Source organism: Rhinoraja longicauda, chromosome 26, assembly GCF_053455715.1.
Source record: "Rhinoraja longicauda isolate Sanriku21f chromosome 26, sRhiLon1.1, whole genome shotgun sequence".
Classification (NCBI taxonomy): Eukaryota; Metazoa; Chordata; class Chondrichthyes; order Rajiformes; family Arhynchobatidae; genus Rhinoraja; species Rhinoraja longicauda.
In genome coordinates this window covers 6006889-6029644 of record NC_135978.1, presented here as the reverse complement: position 1 = coordinate 6029644, position 22756 = coordinate 6006889, and the positions used below count along the sequence as shown (strand labels likewise).

Sequence of the window (22756 nt, the reverse complement as noted above, 5' to 3'; positions counted from 1 at the left end):
TATGAATCTAAAATACAATCTTAATATCTGGAAGGGCTCTTTCCACAACCTCCAAGAAACCTGGTGGCGCAGCGGTAGAGTTGCTGCCTTACAGTGCCAGAGACCTGGGTTCCACCCTGACTACGGGTGCTGCCTGAACGGAATCTGCACATTCTCCCAGTGACCTGTGTGGGTTTCCTCCCACACTCCAAAGACGTACGGGTTTGTAGGTTAATTGGCTTGGAATAATTGTAAATTGTCCCCAGTGTGTGTAGCGTAGTGTTAGAGTGCGGGGAGCACTGGTCGGAGCGGACTCGGTGGGCCAAAGGGCCTGTTTCCACGTTGTATCTCCAAAACAAAAAATTAGAAGAACAGGCAGAGGAATTCACTTTTTGAAACTGGGAACAGTCATCAAATTTTGCTCATTAAGTTGCCCCTTCAGTGTAGGAGAAATTAAATAGTAAGCAGATCTTTGAAAGAGGAATTACAAAGAAGTTGGCATGAAAGCTTGCTTGAGAATACTCGAAGAGCAGAGTAGATCACCTGGTCCCCTGTCTAGCATTTAATTATCAGTCACCAATGCTATTCATCCCACTGCTTTATCAATACAATACAATATATCTTTATTGTCATTGTACAGGGGTACAATGAGATTGGGAATGCGCCTCCCATACGATGCAATAAATCAATTAGCTAATCAGTAATAATTTAAACAACCCAATGAAACAAGTAGTGCAAGTAGATCTGTGCCGGTTCACTGTGCGATGTGACCATCCAGCTCAGCAGGACCGGTTCATAGCAGCTATGGCCCTGGGGATGAAGCTGTTCCTGAGTCTGGAGGTGTGGGCGTAGAAGGCCTTGTATCGTCTGCCCGATGGTAGAAGTTCGAACAGACTGTTGCAGGGGTGTGAAGAGTCTTTGTGGATGCTGGTGGCTTTTCTGAGGCATCGTGTGTTGTAGATGCCCTCCAAGTCAAGATTGTTTCACTGTCCCAGATAGAACAAGGGAAATTCTTTTTTCGGACTTTGCTATACTGGGGATTTCAAGCCTCAAGTTGCCTTCAATTTGTTATGGATATATTTATTGACTAAACCCGGGAACCCTAAGTTGCCAGAAGGCCTTGATAGAGTGGATGTGGATAGGATGTTTCCACAGGTGGGAGAGTCCAGGATCAGAGTCCATGACCTCAGAATAAAAGGACGTACCTTTAGAAATGAGATGAGGAGGAATTTATTTAGTCATGAAAATCTGTACTTTAAAACAAATTAAGTGCCCAAAGATAAGATCCCTGACATTTTCCTTCAAGTATGCAGAAATCAAAACATTATCTGGAATTTGATTACCAATCAGATCTGACATTTAAATGTCGTTCGAAAATCATTCTGACAGAGAGAAAATGTCCAGTTTAATTCTGAGGTATAGAGTGGATGTGGAGAGGATGTTTCCACTAGTGGGAGAGTCTAGGACCAAAGGCCACAGCCTCAGAACAAAAGGACCCTCCTTTAGGAAGGAGATGAGGAGGAATTTATTTAGTCAGAGGATGGTGAATCTGTGGAATTCATTGCCACAGAATGCTGTAAAGGTCAAGTCAATTGATATTTTTAAGGTAGAGATAGATAATTAGTACGTTTGTCAGGCGTTTTGGGGAGAAGGCAGGAGAATGTTGAGAGGGAAAGACAGATCAGCCATGATTGAATGGCAGAGTAACTTTGATGAGCCGAAGAGCCTAATTCTGCTCCTATTACCAATGAAGCCTTCAGCGTCAGGTGAAGAATTCAGTGATTCTGACCCACCAGTCAGCAGTATCTCTATGGCAATACTTTGCACATCTTTAAATTCTTCAAAACTAGCTCCATCATAAAGTACAAAAATGTTTTAATAAGTTTTGTAATATGGGAGCTTGATTTAAACTGTTTTTAGCTGGAATGGTTAAAAACTTAAATCTAAAAAACAATGAACGCTTCTCAAATATTCGAACGTTTAAACTAGTAAAAATCCTAAAAATTAAAAAAATCAAATCACTATTTAACAACTTGAAAGACTATAAAATATCCAGCAAAAATCCGTTGGAGATTGCTTTAAAGTTTCTTGCAAATATGTACGACTGCATTTTTAAACAATCGGCCTACATGAAAGGCTTTGTAAAATAATAAGCCCTCTCAGTGATGTCTTCTATTAACTACAGCAAAAAAAAAGACGTGCCTCCTGTGATCATTTTCAGCACTAATTCAGCACTTGTGGAATTATTTGCCACAGATGGTTGTGGAGGCCAAGACAGTGGATATATTTAAGGCAGAGATAGATAGATTCTTGATTAGTACGGGTGTCAGAGGTTATGGGGAGAAGGCAGGAAAATGGGGTTAGGAGGGAGAGATAGATCAGCCGTGATTGAATGGCGGAGTAGACCTGATGGGCCGAATGGCCTAATTCTGCTCCTATCACATGAACTTACGATTATCTCAAAGGTATTTATACACAAAATGCTGGAGTAACTCAGCAGGTCAGGCAGCATCTCTGGAGAGAAGGAATGGGTGACTGGAGAAGGGTCTCGACCCGAAACGTCACCCATTCCTTCTCTCCAGAGATGCTGCCTGACCTACTGAGTTACTCCAGCATTTTGTGAATAAATACCTTCGATTTGTACCAGCATCTGCAGTTATTTTCTTTAACTTACGATTATCTGATAAGTAGGGCAATTTCTACAGGAAAGTCCATGAGGAGTCATGGGGAAAGGTAGAAAATTGCAGAAAACATCGGATTTATGTTCATACTAAAATTCCAAAGCTGGATCAGTTATATGGGATTATTACAGCAAAGTTTGAAAGTTTTACCATTATTTCTCTGTAAAATACAACTCACTATTCTTTTTGATTCATAAGTTCCAGGAGTGGAATAAGGTCATTTGGCCCAACAAGTCTACTCCGCCATTCAATCATGGCTGATCTATCTTTCTCTCTCAACCTCATTCTCCTACCTTCACCCCATAACCCCTGACACCCATACTAATCAAGAATCTAGATTGTAAAAGGTTTCAAGAAAGGAAGGCATTATAGAGGCGCCAGAAACTGCAGATGCTAGAATCTTGTGCAAAATGCAGTGTTGAAAGAGGTAAATGGGTCATAGAGTCATACAGTGTGGACACATGCTCTGGGGTCCCTACTTCCCAACACCAACCAACATTCCCCATCTACACTAGTTCCACTTGCTCACGTTTGGCCCATAACCCTCGAAACCTATCCTATCCATGTACCTGTCCATGGCAGCATCTCGGAGACAACGTTTCAGTTTGACCTGACCCAAAATGTCATCTGTCCTTCACCTCAACAGATGCTGCCTGACATGCTGAGTCACTATAAAGATCATCTCAATGACCTTTGAAGTTGTGTAAACTCTACGCATTGCAAACGTTGTCCTCGAGGGGAATGCTGAGCCGAGTGGTGGGAACATCAATCAAGTAAACTGTATTGCCTGAAACAGATTTATGGCTCGTATGTTCTTTAGATGCAAATGCCAAGCATTCGATCACAATACTGAAATGCGAGTGTCCATGATAGAAGTGACTCATGCAACACAAAGTACCCACAATCTACCCACGCTGTTGATATGACGAGTCTAGTTCAGCTTCCGTTCACTAACAAATCGGAGTCTGAGTCAGACAGCACAGAAACGGGTCCTTCAGCCCAACTCCCCGATGCCGACCAAGAGGCCCCATCTATACTCGTCCCATTTGTCTATGTTTGGCTGGCATCCCTCCGAACTTTTCCTGTCCATGTATCTGTCCAAATCTCTTTTAAATATTGTTGTGGTACCTGCCTCAGCTACCTCCAAAGACAGCTCGTTCCATATATGCACCACCCTCTGAGTAAAAAAAGCTCACAGCTCACCCCCTTCATGATACACCGGTCCCTGAGTGATGGGTGGAAACAAGTAAATGAACAAGTTTCACATTTCCTCCAGTTGCATTGCAAGGTATTGTGGGACGGGATCCACCTCTATTCCTTCCTCTGGATTCACAGTTCGCTCCTTTCCATCCCTATTGCAGACTCTGTATTTTCATCTCTGGCCTTTGTCCAACCATCTGCTAATGAAACCTCCCCCTCACCCGTTTTCATCTGTCACTCGCCAGGCTCTTCTACTTCTCTTCTAGCCCCCCACCCCACCCCACCCCACCCCCCCCCCCCCCCCCCCATCCCCACAATCAGTCTGAACAAGGGTCCCAACCTGTAACCTCACCTATCCACGTTCTCCATAGATGCTGCCTGACCCACTGAATTAGTCAGAGAGTGATACAGTGTGGAAACAGGCCCAACAGCCCAACTTGTCCATACCGGCCAACGTGTCCCACTAGCCCCACCTGCCAGCATTTAGTCCATATCCCTCCAAACCTGTCCTATCCATGTACCTGTCTAACTGTTTCTTAAATGTTTAGATAGACCCAGCCTCAACTACCTCCTCTGGCAGCTCGTTCCATACACCCACCACCCTTTGTGTGAAAAAGCTACCCCTCAGATTCCTGTTAAATCTTTTCTCCTTCACGTTAAAGCGATGTCCTCTGGTCCTCCAATTACTCCAGCACTTTGCAAACTAGCATCTGCAGTTCCTTGCCTGCTCAACCAGGTTAACATCATCATGCTGCCAGGGCCACAAGCTGATGGCTGGCAGCAGCATGGACTGGAAAAGGGCACATATAACAAATGTCCTGGATCACTGACTGCTTGTGGGGAGTTTTAAACCTGTGGTTAGCTGTGAGCACCATTGCCACTGACCACACACACACACACACACTGGAGCTTTAAGTCAGGAAACGCCATCGTAAAATAACTTGACTTGCACTTTGGTTCAAACTTGCTATGGATTTTTATCTATTATTTTGTTATTTTAGTGTATGTGTTAAAACGTATTTCGTTTCTTTAGCAATCTTGCACATTGAGGCAGAGTGGTGTAGCTAATCGAGCAGCTGCCTCACAGCTCCAGAGACCAGAGTTCATTCCTGACCTCCAGTGCTGTCTGTGATGTTTGCATGTTTTTCCTGTGACTCCATGGGCCCCTTTGGGATGAGGGAATCAGCCTCCTCCAAAGGTGTGTGCCTGTTTAGCCATCCATATATACATACGTGTATGTGTATATAGACACACACATACACACCATACACACACTAGACACACACACACTAGACACACACACACTAGACACACACACACTAGACACACACACAATACACACACACAATACACACACACAATACACACACACAATACACACACACACAATACACACACACACAATACACACACACACAGTCTCATTTGGCCACTGTAAATTGACCATGGTGCGTTGGAAATGCAGGGAGGATAAAAAAGAATTGTTATAAACAGGAGTCTGATTACATGGACTCAGTTGGTTAAAGGGCCTGTTTGCATGCAGTTCGACTCCATTATTTTACTGTTGCTTCTGCACCACTTTTCCACCAGGTGGCGGCATAATTCTAGATTTGAGATGAATCCTGTCATTTGCTTCGATGCTGCAAAACATCATTGCTCTGCTTATCACTTTCATTTCCAGAGTTATCTTGATAAATCATTATGATTTTTGCACCAGTACTTAGAAGTATCAGAACCATGATATGCTAATATAGAGGTCAACTGGACAATATTTTGATTTTACAATTTCTCATAGTTTCAGATAGCACGTTAATTTATTGTTTGGATTAGTTTAGAGATACAGCGATGGAAACCAGGCCCTTCGGCCACTCAGTTGAGGCCAACCACTGATTACCCGTTCACACTAGTTCCATAGGGCGGCACAGTGCCACAGCGGTAGAGTTGCTGCCTCGCAGCTCCAGAGACCCGGGTTCGATCTACAATTACTGGTGCTTCTCTATGCGGAGTTTGTACGTTCTCCCTGTGACCTGTGTGGGTTTTCTCCGGGTGCTCCAGTTTCCCCCCACACTGGCGCTGTAAGGCATTAGCTCTACCGCTACCCACCGTGCTTCCGTTGATTAACATTTTATATTTTGACCCAGTATTTATACCATTCGACCAACACCCACAATTGGCTTCAGCTATTGATGTTGTTGTCAAAAACACACAAATGGAAAGTGTTCAGAGTGCACCTGGGAATGAAAGTAGCACAGAAATCTTCCACAAATAGTTTTCGGACCTGGAAATTAACCTCTCGTGCTGCTTCTACCAGCGTCAAAGTCCTGTGTAAAGATTTACAAGGCACATTGGGAATTTTGGCAAAACGGTTTGACGTACCCAATGCGGTTTTGCTCGATCAGCTCCAGCCTCTCTGCTCTGTGGATGACATCCAGGATCATTTCAATTTCAGATTTGGAGAGCATCTGATTTTGTCGCTGTTTGGCTGTTTCGTTTGTATGCACCGACCAGCCAGTTTTGAGCCTATCGTAAAAAAGACCAGACAGATTCAGTTCAGTTTAGTTTAGTCACCTGTACCGAGGTACAATAAAAAACTTTTGTTGCGTGCTAACCAGTCAACAGAACGACAATACACGATTACAATCAAGCCATTTACAGTGTATAGACACCTGATAAGGGAATAATGTTTAGTGCAAGGTAAAGCCAGCAAAGTCCAAACAAGTGTGCAGATGCTGGTTTAAACCAAAGATAGACACAAAAGGGTGGAATAACTCAGCGGGCCAGGCAGCATCTCTGGACAGTCTGAAATAGGGTCTCGTCCCAAAACGTCACCCATTCCTTCTCTCCAGAGATGCTGCCCGTCCCACCGAGTTACTCCAACATTTTGTGTCTAAAGTCTGAACAAGGATAATCCGAGGGTCACCAATGAGGTAGATAGCAGTTCAGCACTGCTCTCTAGTTGTGGTAGGATGATTCAGTTGCCTGATAACAGCTGGGAAGCAAATGGCCGACGTAAACACATACATTTATTTTTAATTTCCCCAACAGAGACACATGCGCACACGCACACGCACACCATCATCAATTTGAAGAATATGAAAACCTAAACCATTTCCATACCAAGTCCCAATAGTAACCAAATCACATATTGTAAATAAACAGTTAAGTACCTGGCCCTTGAACAATGCTCCTCCAACATCAAATGACAAGGTTTATAAAACATGGTTAGATTCACATAATTGTTTCGGCACAGAGGCCATTCAGCCCTTTGTGTCAATGCTGCCTAATGCCATAATGGCATTATGGAACTAATGCTAAGATCATGCTAGATGCTCAAGCCTGATTCCCACTAGCGTCTGAAGAAGGGTCTCGACCCGATATTTCACCCATTCCTTCTCTCCAGAGATGCTGCCCGTCCCACAGAGTTACTCCAGCGTTTTGTGTCTATCTTCGGTGTAAACCAGCATCTGCAGTTCCTTCCTTCACACTAGGAAGTGCCTGGTCTAATCTCCTGATTGAAGCCAAACATCCTGCAAATCATCATTATTGTCGATTGTTCCGGGTTAAAAAAAAAACTGTTCTCAATCACATAACGCCACAAAAGGTGTCATACGCTGGACTCCTTGGCCATAGTCCTTTCATCACGCAAGCTGCAGTGACAAAGGGAATATGCTGCCTTGGGAATTTGCATTGAAGAGGGATAAGGACCTTGGAGTTCTGGCGGTCAGCTGTGAAGTAGCAGCAGTGATCTATCAGCTTCCATTACCAGTCTCAAAAGATGTTGTATCACCAGAGCATTAATGGGTTAATTAACAGAGCATTTGTGGGGTAATTGGCCTCTGTAAATTGCCCCCTGGTGCTTGGGGAGTGGGTGCAAAAGTAGGATCACATCGAACTCGTTTGACCGATGGGACCGAGAGACTCAGTGGACTGTGAAGAGTCTGAAGAGGGGTTACCGAACCAAAACGTCACCTGTTCCTTTTCTCCAGAGATGTTGCCTGACCCGTTGTGTTGCCCCAGCACTTGGTGTCCACCTTGAGTTTAAACTGTGTGCGGAAACCGGAGACGCAGTGATTGGACATTTTGCATGAGGTCATAAAAGTCAGAAGTCATGTGATAGGAGTAGAATTAGGCCATTCGGCCCATCAAGTCTACTGCGCCATTCAATCATGGCTGATCTATCTCTCCCTCCTAACCCCATTCTCCTGCCTTCTTCCCATAACCTCTGATAACTGTACTTATCAAGAATCTATCTATGTCTGCCTTAAAAATATCCACTGACTTGGCCTCCACAGCCTTCTGTGGCAAAGAATTCCACAGATTCAAGAAATTTCTTCCCATCTCCTTCCCAAAAGAACGTCCTTTAATTCTGAGGCTTTGACCTCTAGTCCTAGACTCTCCCACTGGTGGAAACATCATCTCCACATCCACTCTATCCAGGCCTTTCACTTTTCTGCATGTTTCAAAGAGGTTTAAACTCCAGCAAGTACAGGCCCAGTCACAAAGGTTAACCTACTCATTCCTGGGATCGTTCTTGTAAACCTCCTCTGGACCCTCTCCAGAGCCAGCACATCCTTCCTCACATATGGTGTCCAAAATTGCTCACAATATTCCAAATGCGGCCTCACCATCGCCCAATAGAGCCTCATCATTACATCCCTGTTTTCGTATTCAAGCCCTCTTGGATTAAATGCTAGCATCGAGTTTGCTTTCTTTACAACCGAGGTGATGCCCTGATGAGTGGACGGAAGCAGGGGAACCAGAGACCGGGTCAAGCGTCTCACACAGGGGTGGTGGTGGGACCATGGACCAACGAGTAGGAGGGCAGACTGGGTGGGTGTCTGAGGTCACTGGAACCAGGGCCTAGGCAGCTGGAGGAGAGTGTGTGAGCTGTGGGGGTTTAGTTTAGAGATACAGCATGGAAGCAGGCCTTCATCCCACCGAGTCCACGCTAACCATTGATCACCCGTTCACACTAGTTCTACGTTACCCAACTCTTGCATCCACTACCTGCACACAATAGGGGCAATTTACAGAGGCCAATTAACCTACAAACCTGCTCATCTTTGGGATATGGATTTCCCGGAGGAAACTCACGCGGTCGCGGGGAGAACGTGCAAATTCCACACAAACAGTACCCGAGGTCAGGATCGAACCCACGTCTCTGGTGTTGTGGGGCAGCACCTCTACCAGCTGCACCACTGTGCCACCCTACCACAACCTTGTTGTAAATGGAAGTTGCAAACTGTGGAATTCTCTGCCTCAGAAGGCAGTGGAGGCCAATTCTCTGAATGCATTCAAGAGAGAGCTAGACAGAGTTCTTAAGGATAGCGGAGTCAGGGGATATGGGGAGAAGGCAGGAACGGGGTACTGATTGAGAATGATCAGCCATGATCACATTGAATGGTGGTGCTGGCTCAAAGGGCTGAATGGCCTACTTCTGCACCTATTGTCTATTACCTTGTGAGCCAGATGCCAAACCATCGCGATTTCCAACAGCAGTTTAAAAGAACAATGCCGCGCAATAATTTTTTTAACATGCTGGCATCAGGAAATTTTTCGTAAGTCTCCTTAAGTATCCTATAAGTATCTTATAGGAAAGATATTGTCAAGCTTGAAAGGGTTCAGAAAAGACTTATGAGGATGTTGCCAGGACTAGAGGGTGTGAGCTATAGGGAAAGGTTGAGTAGGCTGGGTCTCTATTCCATGGAGTGCAGGAGGATGAGGGGAGATCTTATAGAGGTGTGCAAAATCATGAGAGGAATAGATCGGGTAGATGCACTCTACCCACTAGACCCACCGAGTCTTTTACCCAGAGTAGGGGAATCGAGGACCAGAGGACATGGGTTCAAGGTGAAGGGGAAAAGATTTAATAGGAAACCGAGGGGTAACATTTTCACACCGAGGGTGGTGGGTGTATGGAACAAGCTGCCAGAGGAGGTAGTTGAGGCTGGGACTACCCCCATCGTTTAAGAGACAGTTGGACAGGTACATGGATAGGACAGGTTTGGAGGGTTATGGACCAAGCGCAGGCAAGTGGGACTAGGGTAGCTGGGACATTGTTCGCCGGTGTGGGCGAGTTGGGCCGAAGGGCCTGTTTCCACACTGTATCAATCTATGACTCTATCTCCGACTCTTAACAAAATAGTTGTACACAAACACAGAGAATATTGTGATACTTTTTAAATATTTAAAAGGTTAAATGATATTTTTGTAAATACTTACTTTGCTCGAAGTGCAAGTTGCCTGTCATTGGGACAAACCCATTGATCTGTTCCACTCCCAAATATAGTGTCAGCCATCGCGTCTGCCCGCTGTGGATCATCAAGAAGGAAAAGGGAAAAGTCAGTACTTTGTTTAGTTTGGAGTTACAGCGCAGAAACAGGCCCTTCAGCCCACCGGGTCCGCGCCGACCAGCGACCCTCGCATATTAACACTCACCTACACACGCTGCGGACAATTTATATTTCTACCAAGCCAATTAGCCTACAAACCTGTACATCTTTAGAGTGCGGGAGGAAACCGGAGCACCTGGAGAAAACCCACGTGGTCACGGGGTTACTCATGACCACGTGGGGTTTCTCCAGGTGCTCCGGTTTCATCCCGCACTCCAAAGATGTACAGGTTTATACTCCATACAGACAGCACCCGTAGTCAAGATGAAACCCGGGTCTCTGGCGCTGTAAGGCAGCAACTCTACCGCTGCGCCACCGTGCCGTCCAAGCCTCTCCCAAGTGTTGGATCACACACTCATTAGCCAAGGGAGGACAAGGAACAGTGAAGCAAAGTCTCACTCGTAGAATCATAACTTACAAAATGGCCAGTTCCTCCATCACAATCTACAGCTGGGTTCGGTCCAACCAGCAAGACAGACCACCAAAGATGGTGGCACAGGTGGCAGGGCATGTCCCCAACATTGACTGACTCCAGAGTCTGTGGGGTCTTATGGCATCGGGTGAAGCTTGGGCAAGGAGATCTCCTGTTTATCACACAGAGTCCTCCCTCTGCTAACGATTGCGTGCTCCATCATATTGAACTACACTTGGAAGAAAGCACCGAGAGTAGCAAGGATGCAGAAGGTGCTACAGTTGGGGAACTTCAATACCTATTACCAAGAGGGGTTTGCCCAAGAGGGGCTCGATGGTAATCATGCCTTGTCTCTCCACTGTCAGACACGGGGGAAAAAATTAAACCAGCATCTGCAGTTCCTCCCTACACATTTGGTCTCTCCACCGACTGGTTAGCACGCGACAAACCCTATTCACTGTACCTCGGTACATGAGACAATAAACTAAATATTGTAACACCAGAATAAGCAGAGCTGGTGCACTAATGGACGAGGTTGGCAACCTGGGTCTACAGCAAGTCGTGAGTGAACCAACACGATGGACGAACAAACGTGATCACATCCTCATCGATCCAACTGTGCCAGATGGATTTATTCACAAATAGGTGACCACCATATAATATTTATAGAGACAAACGTAGAAACATAGAAAATAGGTGCAGGAAGCGGCCATTTGGCCCTTCGAGCCAGCACCGCCATTCATTGTGATCATGGCTGATCATGCACAATCAGTAACCTATGCCTGCCTTCTCCCCATAACCCTTGATTCCACTAGCCCCGAGAGCTCTATCTAAACCTCTTTTAAATTCATCCAGTGAATTGGCCTCCACTGCCTTCTGTGGCAGAGAAATCCACAAATTCACAACTCTCTGGGTGAAAAGGTTTTTTCTCACCTCAGTTTTAGATGCCCCCCCTCTTTATTCTTAAAATGTGACCCCTGGTTCTGGGCTCCCACAACATTGGGAATATTTTTCCTGCATCTAGCTTGTCCAGTCATTTAAAAAAATTATATGTTTTGATAAGATGCCCTCTCATCCATCTAAATTCCAGTGAATACAAGCCCAGCCCAAGTCAAATCTGCACATCAACACCATCTATCATATTAAATAATGGCACAGACTCAGACCGGTCCTGGCAACTGGTGCCAGTGGTCGGCTCAGAACCCACAATCCCTGGGATGGCAGGACTTTCATATGAAGAAAGACTGGATAGACTAGGCTTATACTCGCTGGAATTTAGAAGACTGAGGGGGGATCTTATTGAAACATATAAAATTCTTAAGGGGTTGGAGAGGCTAGATGCGGGAAGATTGTTCCCGATGTTGGGGAAGTCCAGAACCAAGGGTCACAGCTTAAGGATAAGGGGGAAGTCTTTTAGGACCGAGATGAGAAAACATTTCTTCACACAGAGAGTGGTGAGTCTGTGGAATTCTCTGCCACAGAGGGTAGTTGAGGCCAGTTCATTGGCTATATTTAAGAGGGAGTTAGATGTGGCCCTTGTGGCTAAAGGGATCAGGGGGTAAGGAGGACAGGTTACTGAGCTGGATGATCAGCCATGATCATATTGAATGGCCGAAGGGCCGAATGGCCTACTCCTGCACCTAGTTTCCATGTTTCTATAAAGACAAAGGAAGGGGAGACGAGGTGGTTGCAAGACAATGAAGGATGCTCTTAACATTTAAACAGCACAAAAAAACTGAAATTAATTTGTTTTGCGTAGGAAGGAACTGCAGATTTTAACCGAAGATAGGCACAAAAAGCTGGAGCAACTCAGTGGGACAGGCAGCATCTCTGGAGAGAAGGAATGGGTGACGTTTCGGGTCGAGACCCTTCATTTGTCACATCAGCAGAACCCTCAAGAGTTTTATCGCAAACCCTCAGAGCAAATTATTGATATGCTGGACGAAGTGTAAGTTTCCGATGAATAGATGAAGTAATCAATTCTTTAACGATAAAAAAACACTTATCATCAGCGGTTACTATAGGAACCATCTTGCCACGGTGCACTCTACTAGTGGGCATTACATACGGATCTCTGACAAAAGACCTGGGATTGTGTTACAAGCACTTTTATTACACAGAGACGATGGACAAGTATACAAATAATGGTTTCGAAAAAACACTTGGCAAAATACTTAAGCCTGATTGTTTTCAAATAACAAGAACCGATGGTCTAAAAGATCACATTTGCCGGCACATTAGAACTAATATTTTTTTCTTCTTTTCTGTGAAAATATGACGAGATCACCATGGAAACACAATTACACAACGTTGATGCTAACCTTGAAACATTCGAGCCACTTTGTTGAGCAAACAAAGCGTTAAAGGTCAACGCATCTCATTCATTGAAGGAACATTCAACCATAAAGTGTTTACAGGATAATTGAGTGTTCTATATCTTAAAAATTGAATATACATGCACAACTGGGATAATCAATTAATCACCATTTATCACATTGATTATTACAACTGAAAACCAACATGTTCTTTTCTATCAAGCATCAATAGGGAAGACGCACTTACCCAGAATTGTTACGTTATTGAAGAACAACATCTACCGCATTATTTTCTCCACACCAACACATCTCGCTTCACCCTTGCTCGTGTTCACCCAGAATCATGAGAGTAAAGGCAATGCCGCGTCGAGCCAGTGTCTCCTGCTATCAAGGTACAAGCACTTTGCTCTGACTTGTGCAGCAGTGAATTCCTCTTAACGGCAGGAGGCAGGAGAGCTGGAGCCCAGGGGGAGTGCTTGTTGGAAATGGGGAGCCAAGGTAGACCGCTGGGTTCCAGACTCTGTACCCCAAAGGGAGATCAGACCTTTGGCACACCCCCTGCCTTCTATCACCGCTCTCTTCCTGTCCTGAGCTCCAGCCAATTCTCAATGCCTCAACACCTCTCTCCCCCTGACCCTTCCTAGTTGTTCCATTCTCTCTCTTCCCCCCTCACCTTTCCCTGCTCCTTCCCTCATCAACAGTGGAATCATACAGAAACTGGACCTTCCATCGCTCTTCGTCCATGCCAAACACAATGTCTTTCCATGCTAATGGCAATTCTCTGTGTTAGAGCCATATTTCTCTTTCTCATCCAAGAACCAGTCCAAATGTCATTTACACATTGTAACTGTATCAACCTCTGCTGGGTTTCCCAGTAACCCACCACTCTTTGTGTGAAGAACTTACCCTCGGATCTCCTTTAAATTTCTCCACTCTCACTTTAAACACACCCTCTGGTCAAGTCTATTGTCATTCGAACAAGTCCGTGAGCTGCAGGTACAATAAAAATCTTGCTTGCAGCAGAATCACACGCACAAAGACTTGGACAACAAACAAAAACATAAATCGTGCATCAATTATACGCAACTATGCACAGGGCATTAACAGGTCTCAGACCGCAAAACACAAAATTGCAAAACACATTTAGAAAATAAGTACCTTCCCTATGATTAAGTCTAATCCTGTCTCCACCTTGATAATTTTATAAAGCTCTGTCAGGTCACTCCTCAGTCTCCTACATTCCAGTGAGATCACACCCAGCCTATCCTACGGCTCCTTAGACATAGAGCACTCTAGCTAATCCAGGCAACATTTCATTGTGAATTTCATCTTTCTCTTTTCTAATTCCTTTAACACAGCATTTATCAAGGAACACCTTCATACTTGAAATTCCTGAATGAGATTGTCTTTATGAAAAATATATAATTGGAAATGCTTGCAACCATTTCGACATGATTTTTTTTTTACAGAATCTGTTGAACAGATAAACTAAGCCGAACTGACTGCCATACGGTCACCAGGTGGAACTGGACTGCAAGTCAGCCATTGATATCAGAATCATAGAGTCTTACACCGTGGAAACAGGCCCTTCAACCCAACTTGCCCACACCAACCGACATGCCCCATCTACACTAGTCCCACCTGCCCATGTTCAACCCATATCCCTCCAACCCTATCTTATCCATGTGCTCGTCTAAATGCTTCCTAAACGTTGCAATGGTATCTCCCAACTATCTCCTCCAGCAGCTCATTCCATACACCCACCACTCATTGTGTAAAGAAGTTACCTCTCAAATTCCTATTAAATCTTTCCTTCCCTCACCTAAAACCTATGTTCTCTGGTTCTTGATTCCCCTACTCTGGACACGTTTAGGCGATCCATTCATCTCGTGATTTTGTACATATTTATCTTCAATTCTACCAAAGGTTTTCATTTATCATTCACTATTAATCATTTTTGCTAATGATCAATTAAGTTTACATTTTAAAATATATTATTGTAATCCCTTCTAAAACGCAGCAATCTTTCATCATTAAAAATTGTGCTGGCAAAAATTCAAAGGGCACATGTATGTCACTGTGATGTTACCAAATAACTTCAGAAAAATCTATTTTGAAGTACCTGATCATATTTTCACTCCTCAATGGAAAAAATTTGGTAGTACTAAATTTGATAGAATTCAGCAATATATTGATGTGCTGATTTTTTGGCAAAGAGATTTTTTGTAAACAGATAAACGAGCTATGCCTTAACCTCGATCTTGAAGAATGGCAAACTGAAGAACCCGGTGGGAAAGTGAAGAACAGCAGGAGGAGCTGGGAAGATTGGAAGGTGAAATTATCCTAGAGAAAAGGTTAAAGATGGGATGGGGCATTGTGTATGTCATGATGTATTCAAGAGAGAGTTAGATATAGCTCTAAAAGCTAACGGAATCAAGGGACATGTAGAGAAGGCAGGAACGGGGTACTGATTTTTGGTTACAACCATGATCATGTTGAATGGCGGTGCTGGCTCAAAGCGCCGAATGGCCTACTCCTACACCTATGTTCTATGTTTCTATGGTTCCATGTTATGAACTGGACTCCAGAACCTCTGGCACAGCGGTAGAGTTGCTGCCTTACAGCACCAGAGACCCTGGTTCGATCCTGACCACGGCTGCTGTCTGTCAAAAGTTTGTACGTTCTCCCTGTGACCTGCATGTGCTTTCTCCGAGATCTTCGGTTTTCCTCCCACACTCCACAGAGGTACAGGTTTTTGGCAGGCTACTTGGCTTGGTAAAAATATAAATTTAATGTAAATTGTCCCTAGTGTGTGCAGGATAGTGTTAGTGTGCAGGGATCGCTGGTTGGTGCGGACTTAGTGGGCCGAAGGGTCCCTTTCCGCAAACTAAAAACTAAACACTTGGAATTATGACTCAGTGCAGTGACTTTTCAGCCCACCATGAAGGGGTCTTAAAAGTTCACCCCATTGTTGGAGTCAGGAAACATGTTCCCAATGTTGGGGGAGTCCAGAACAAGGGGCCACAGTTTAAGAATAAGGGGTAGGCCATTTAGAACGGAGATGAGGAAAAACGTTTTCAGTCAGAGAGTTGTGAATCTGTGGAATTCTCTGCCTCAGAAGGCAGTGGAGGCCAATTCTCTGAATGCATTCAAGAGAGAACTAGATAGAGCTCTTAAGGATGGCGGAGTCAGGGGGTGTGGGGAGAAGACAGGAACGGGGTACTGATTGAGAATGATCAGCCATGATCACATTGAATGGCGGTGCTGGCTCGAAGGGCCGAATGGCCTGCTCCTGCACCTATTGTCTATTGTCTATTGAATTTGCCTATCAATAATCAAAATTATGCATCAATTAAGGACATTTACAAATCTGTTCTTCGGAGCCTCATTAGAATTATTTTAAATTCAATAGAACTTCCTTCTTGGCATCTACAAGGCAGTCTCCAATCCTGACATAGCTTCCCTTATGAGACAGCTCTATCCGTACACAACTCTTTCAAAACACATTTTACATTAAGTGATATAAAATGATAAGACATGAATTCAGTAATCCTGCATGATAACTCTATTTCAATCATTACTGTATTTAGTAAGTATTTTGTGTTTAAAATCACACTCAATACCAATTTTTAAAGGATGTCTAATGGAAAGAGCAGGTGGTGATATGAGGCTTGGAAACAGACAAATTATTTGCAGGAAGCTATCGAAAACTAACTTATTAATCCCAAAGCAAATCATTCATATCTTGTATCTGAGCGACGCTATATATGAATAATGCACCAAGATATTTATTGCTACATAAATAATTGTTAAATAAAATGCAAATGAAAAAATATTTGCTTTAACAAATCTCATTTATGGTTCTATGCCTCAAAGGCTGGCTACATTTCTCTGGATAGATATCAGATACATCATGACGTTTTCTCAAAGATTAGGGTGCGGTTTTGTAATAGTATATCCGATCAAGTGATATTATTCATTAGTCAATCCTTATAAACGCAGCCCAGACCGTCACACAAACCAACCTCCCTTCTGTTGACGCCATTTATATCTCACGCTGCCTCGGCAAGACCAGCAGCATAATCAAGGGCCAGTCGCACCCTGGCTACTCCCTCTTCTCCCCTCTCCCATCAGGCAAGAGTACGCAAGTGTGAAAATGCACACCTCCAGATTCAGTTTCTTCCCAGCTACTATCAGGCAATCGAATCATCCTACCACAACCAGAGAGCAGAGCTGAACTACTATCTACCTCTTTAGTGACCTTCGGACTATCCGTGATCGGGCTTTGCAGGCTTTCCCTTGCAGTAAACATTCTTCCCTTATCATGTTTCTATACTGTAAATGGCCTGATTGTAATAATGCATTGTCTTTCTGCTGACAGTTAGCACGCAACAAAACCTTTTCATTGTACTTCGGTACACGTGACAATAAACTACCCTGAAACTAAATCACAAAATCAATTGTGATGCAACGGACTGTACTGAGATTTAAGACCAGTTACGGGACCAACTGCAAAAAGAATGAACATATTTAAGAATCAAACCTTCTTTTCCGTAATCCTCACGTGGAATAAATTTTCAAGAGTTGTGGTTATAATAGCAATAATACAGATGCGTTCTCTTGAACGGCTTCCAACCTGAAATATTAACTCTGCTTCACTTTCTCCCGATGCAGAGTGACCTGCTCAAAGTTTACAGCATTTTCTGTTTCTATTTTAAAAAGAACCAATTATATAACTAACGATTGGGTTTCTAGATTACGCTGTCTGATATCATGCATCACTTAATGCACTTAACATTCATGCATCCTGTTTTCATATACCTGTACATAAACATTAATAGTGAGGTTGTTGTTATAGTTTTACATGAAACTTGGAAATTGCCACAGTGGGCTGTGGAGGCCAGGTTGGTGGATATTTTTAAGGCAGAGATAGATTCTTGATTAGTACGGGTGTCAGGGATTATGGGGAGATGGCAGGAGAATGGGGTTAGGAGGGATAGATAGATCAGCCATGATTGAATGGCGGAGCAGACTTGATGGGCCGAATGGCCTAATTCTACTCCTATTCCTTATGACCTTATTTATTGACTATGTTATGAATAATTTTATTTCACAAATGATGCTCCTTATTTGCCCTCTAGGACATGGAATCATGGAATCACTTGGCCAAAGAGATGCTCTCCTGAGATTGGATTTTAATTCACGGGTAGAAAGTAAAGCACAATGAGAGGGCATTGTTTTTTAATGAGAACACACATTGGAACATGCGATTCAAAGAATGTGTAAGACTGTGTGTACTTTTGTACGAGACTTCAATCATGAAATTTTAAAAATAAATCAATTTTTACTGCAAGAAAATATCCTCTTCAAAATGTCCACTCCCCAACCAAAGTCCAACTTTTTCCATACAACTAAAGTGACCTCACGCACCAATTGTAGGCTTTCCACTTGAACAGCCACACAGTATGAACATTGAATTCTCTAACTTTTTAAGTTACTCCAAAACCTTCCCCTCTAGCTTCACAATTCACAAACCTTCAACTCTTTATCGCACATCCTCTCGTCTTTTCATCTCCAGCTTTTGACCACCATCTGCCTATCACAAAAAGCCCTTGCCTGTACCAACCAATTACCTGCCTGGCTGTGTCTTGCTCCTCTTCCAGCTTTCTTTCCCCACCCACACCCCCTCACCACAATCAGTCTGAAGGAGGATCTCAACCCAAAACGTCATGTATCCATGTTCTCCAGAGAAGCTACCTGACTGGTTGAGTAACTCCAGCACTTTGTGGCTTTATTTGTAGACCCAGCACCTGCAGTTCCTCGTACCCAAACCAAATCTGGTATCAGCTGGAGTCCTACATTTCAGAAAGCTGCAGAAGCCAATGGTGAAAATCAAGACACTATAATGCGACTTTAAAAATAGTCTGCAGACAATATTATTGTGTATCCTGTTACTTTACAGTCTCAATCAGTCTTCATCGACTCAGTAACAATTGATATTTGCCAGACAATGACATACAAAGAGCTCAGACAGTCAATTATTTGATCTTATTTGCGTTACATCTTTTCCTCCCACATCACAATGTCGTGTGGGTTTGTAGGTTAATTGGCCCCTGCAAATACGATACGATCGAACTTTATTTATCCCAAGGGGGGGTTTGGCCTGTCCACAGTCACAAAACACAACACACAAGATACATGGAACATGAAATTTAAGTGACGTGGAAAGTCCAGGATTGAGGATGTGCAAAGATGGGGGGGGGGGGGGGGAGAGAGGGGAGTCAGTCTATCCCACGAGAGAAGGGGGAGAAGTTGTACAGTTTGATAGCCACAGGGAAGAAGGATCTCCTATGGCGTTCTGTGCTGCATCCTGGTGGAACCAGTCTGTTGCTGAAGGTGCTCCTCAGGTTGACCAGTGTGTCACGGAGGGGGTGAGCTGTATTGTCCAAGATGCTCTGCAGTTTGAGGAGCATCCTCCCCTCCAAGACCCACCTCCCGTGAATCCAACAATCCAAATTGCCCCAAATGTGCAGGGAGTGGATGTTAAAGTGGGATAACATAGAACTAATGTGAAGATTGCTAAGAGTGTGTTCAGTTTTGGCTGAAACACAATATCTAACATGTGCGGACTCGATAGGAAGTGTGAAGAGGTAATCAATGGTTGGCGTGGACTCAGTGGGCCGAAGGGCCTGTACTCAGGCTGTATCTCTAAACTAACCAAATCTTCCAGATGAATACCAGAGTAATGCTAGGTACTAAATAAATACACATCAGCCTTTCTCTCTCCCTGTTGCAGTCCACTTATTCTCAAAATGCCAATCCGTATTATTTTCTGTTATCTTGACAAGATCAAAGGCTTCACATTTAATGAGGATCCAGGTTTCAAATCCAATAGGATGCTGCACAAATATAACATTAATGAGACGTCGATTAATGTTGAGAATTTTACTCTAAATTCAGTGCACCGACCAAGTAAATTAACTTACTTTAAAACCAATGATCTTCAAAAGCCATCAACCCTTGCTTGCTCTTACTGCATTGACAGATAGCAGAGGCATTTTAAAAAGATACTTAAAAGCTGCCCAAGCGAAATATGAGCTGCTGTTCCTCCAATTTACATTTGGCCTCACTCACACAATGGAGGATGACCCGGACAGAAATGTCAGTGTGGGAACGGGAGGGCGCGTTAAAGTGTTTAGCAACCGGGAGCTCGCATAGGCCCAGGCAGGCTGAGCGAAGAGTTCACCAAGTTAAATTTCAACCATGATAAATCGCCATCAAGTGACCTAGTCTCCCCACCTTTGAAATGAATAACAACGTATTTTACAGCTGGCAAAGTTAATCCATAAGATGTTCAGAAACATTCAGAAACGCTTAAAATTCAATGTAAGACAGTTGACAAAACGTAAAATAAATCAAAAAATCAATTTGACAACTAAATACATGAAGGCAAACACAATTAATTCAAGACAATGTAAACATACCTATATGTAACACATTCCCCACCATTGAAATGAAAACACTCACTTGCCAAGAAATTGGATTTTGCCCCTTTTTTGACACAGTTAACCAAATAGCTCTCAGGTCCATCCAGTTTTCCCACAAAATAAATCAAGAGATTGTACAAAAGGACTTTGAAACCAACTTTGGGGTGTTTTATACAGAGGCATTCCTCAAGACAAGACCTGGGCATTTTTCCCATGGTCCCTTACACAGTTTGGTCCACCTGCAGCACTGAAGGGCAACAGCCCTCTTAAGCACGTTCCTCACAGCAGGCCGCTTGACAGCAACACATATTCACCTTCCATCCTGATCGACCGATCAAACAGCCTGTTCTTTTCTACAATTCCCAACATTTTGCTAATCTAATTAAATGCTTCAATTTAGCAGCTGGGCTTGGGGACCTTGGTCCCACCATGAAGGCCCTCACCAGATTGGATTCGTTTTTTATTTCACAAAATGCTGGAGTAACTCAGCAGGTCAGGCAGCATCTCAGGAGAGAAGGAATGGGTGACGTTTCGGGTCGAGACCCTTCTTCAGACTGGAGAAGGGTCTCGACCCGAAACGTCACCCATTCCTTCTCTCCTGAGATGCTGCCTGACCTGCTGAGTTACTCCAGCATTTTGTGAAATAAATACCTTCGATTTGTACCAGCATCTGTAGTTATTTTTTTACAGATTGGATTAGTTGGCCTTTTATAAGTTGGCATCACCGATCAGGAAGCGCAATTTTGAACTTGTGTAGGAAGGAACTGCAGATGCTTGTTTAAACCTAAGATAGACACAAAAAAAAAACAGAGTAACCTAGTGGGACAGGCAGCATCTCTGGAGAGAAGGAATGGGTGATGTTTCAGGTCGAGACCCTTCTTCAGACAGCACTCAAGCTCAGTGATATGATCTGGAGATTAGACTTCCATTTAAGTAAGTTTGACGAAGGGTCTCGACCCAAAACGTCACCCATTCCTTCTCTCCAGAAATGCTGCCTGTCCCGCTGAGTTACTCCAGCTTTTTGTGCCTAGCATGTTTGAACTTGCCATGTGGATGAATAGAGCTTTCAAGGTGTAAAAGACAGTCGAGGCAAAGCCCCGGCCAAAACTATGTTTTAAGTTAGTTGCACTTGGGAAATTCAGCCAAGTTAAATTTGAGTTTAAAATATTCTATCCAACTGAATTGAAATAATGAAAACATAATTCCATGAGGCTGCAATTATCTTCAGTTTATTGCCAAGCATCATCATTATTTAGGGCACAGGATGAACAGAGAACAGTTTCTGTTACACCGCAAACCATTAGCATGGACAACATGAAATTACAGAGACTGAGGAAATGAACTTCGGATGTGGACTCACAGGTTTCCATTAATTTGACCTCAAAATAGCTTCTGCTGTCCGGATACAGGCAGCAGATTATATAGATCACACCAAATGTTAAAGGGAGCACAGCATTACAGAACAAGGATTTTAAAAATATTTTAAAAGAAAGGGGGAGACTATGACGACAAATTTTATTTTACTTAAATGTCAATATGCTACCATCCTCATTGAGAACATCAAAAGCTGAAGTGGAAGGGTTTATGCTTTTGTCCTGTCTTATCTTTTCAAGTCAAGTCAAGTTTATTTGTCACGTACACATAAATGTGCAGTGAAATGAAAGGTCACCCACAGTCCAACAACAAGAGCAATAAAAATAAGCAATAACACACACAATCAAACAAAAAGAAACATCCATCACAGTGAGTCTCCTCCAGTCCACTCCTCACTGTGATGGAAGGCCAGAATGTCTTTTCTCTTCCCCTGCCGTCTTCTCCCGTGGTCAGGCTGTTGTAGTTGCCACGTTCCAGGCCGCGCCGGACGGTGAAAGGTCCGCAGCGGGCCGACCCAAGCCCCGCATTGTGGAATTGAGTGAAATAGTGAAAAACAATCACTGCTCCAGTCTTTGCTATAATGCAAAAACCCATGCACTTTGTGATCTCAGGCTTACACTCTGACTTAGGCAGAAAGTGAACATGCAAGGGAATTACTTAAAGTGGTGTAAATAGACTTGGCAGCAGAATGGAATCCTGGGGGGCTTATAAAGAACGCAAAGCACCAAACATCAATGGTGTCTGGAAAAACTAAATTTCTAGAGAATTCACAAACAATTAAAAATAACTTCCAAAACAGGTACCGATATCAGTTTCTATATTTGAGAAGTTCACATTTCAGCTCAAAGAAGAATGAGCAATCTGGCATGCTGCCTTCCAATGTAATATTGATGTAGGCCACTATTTCACATAAAAA

The 22756-nt window shown here is 43.6% G+C and overlaps 1 protein-coding gene across 2 annotated transcripts in view; it reads right to left on the bottom strand.

Moving 5' to 3' along the window:
- LOC144606539 (rab effector Noc2-like) overlaps nucleotides 1-22756 on the bottom strand; it is a 143105-nt gene that overhangs the window by 95614 nt on the left and 24735 nt on the right. The window contains exons 1-3 of one of the 2 annotated variants that reach the window (XM_078422793.1): nucleotides 13227-13370; nucleotides 10083-10171; nucleotides 6237-6380 (exon numbers count right to left, since the gene is read on the bottom strand). In XM_078422793.1, coding sequence (XP_078278919.1) covers nucleotides 6237-6380; nucleotides 10083-10159 — 221 coding nt within the window. In that variant the 5' untranslated portion in view covers nucleotides 10160-10171; nucleotides 13227-13370. Of the gene's footprint in view, nucleotides 1-6236; nucleotides 6381-10082; nucleotides 10172-13226; nucleotides 13371-22756 lie in introns of those variants that run through there. The other variant, XM_078422792.1, reaches the window with a different exon arrangement.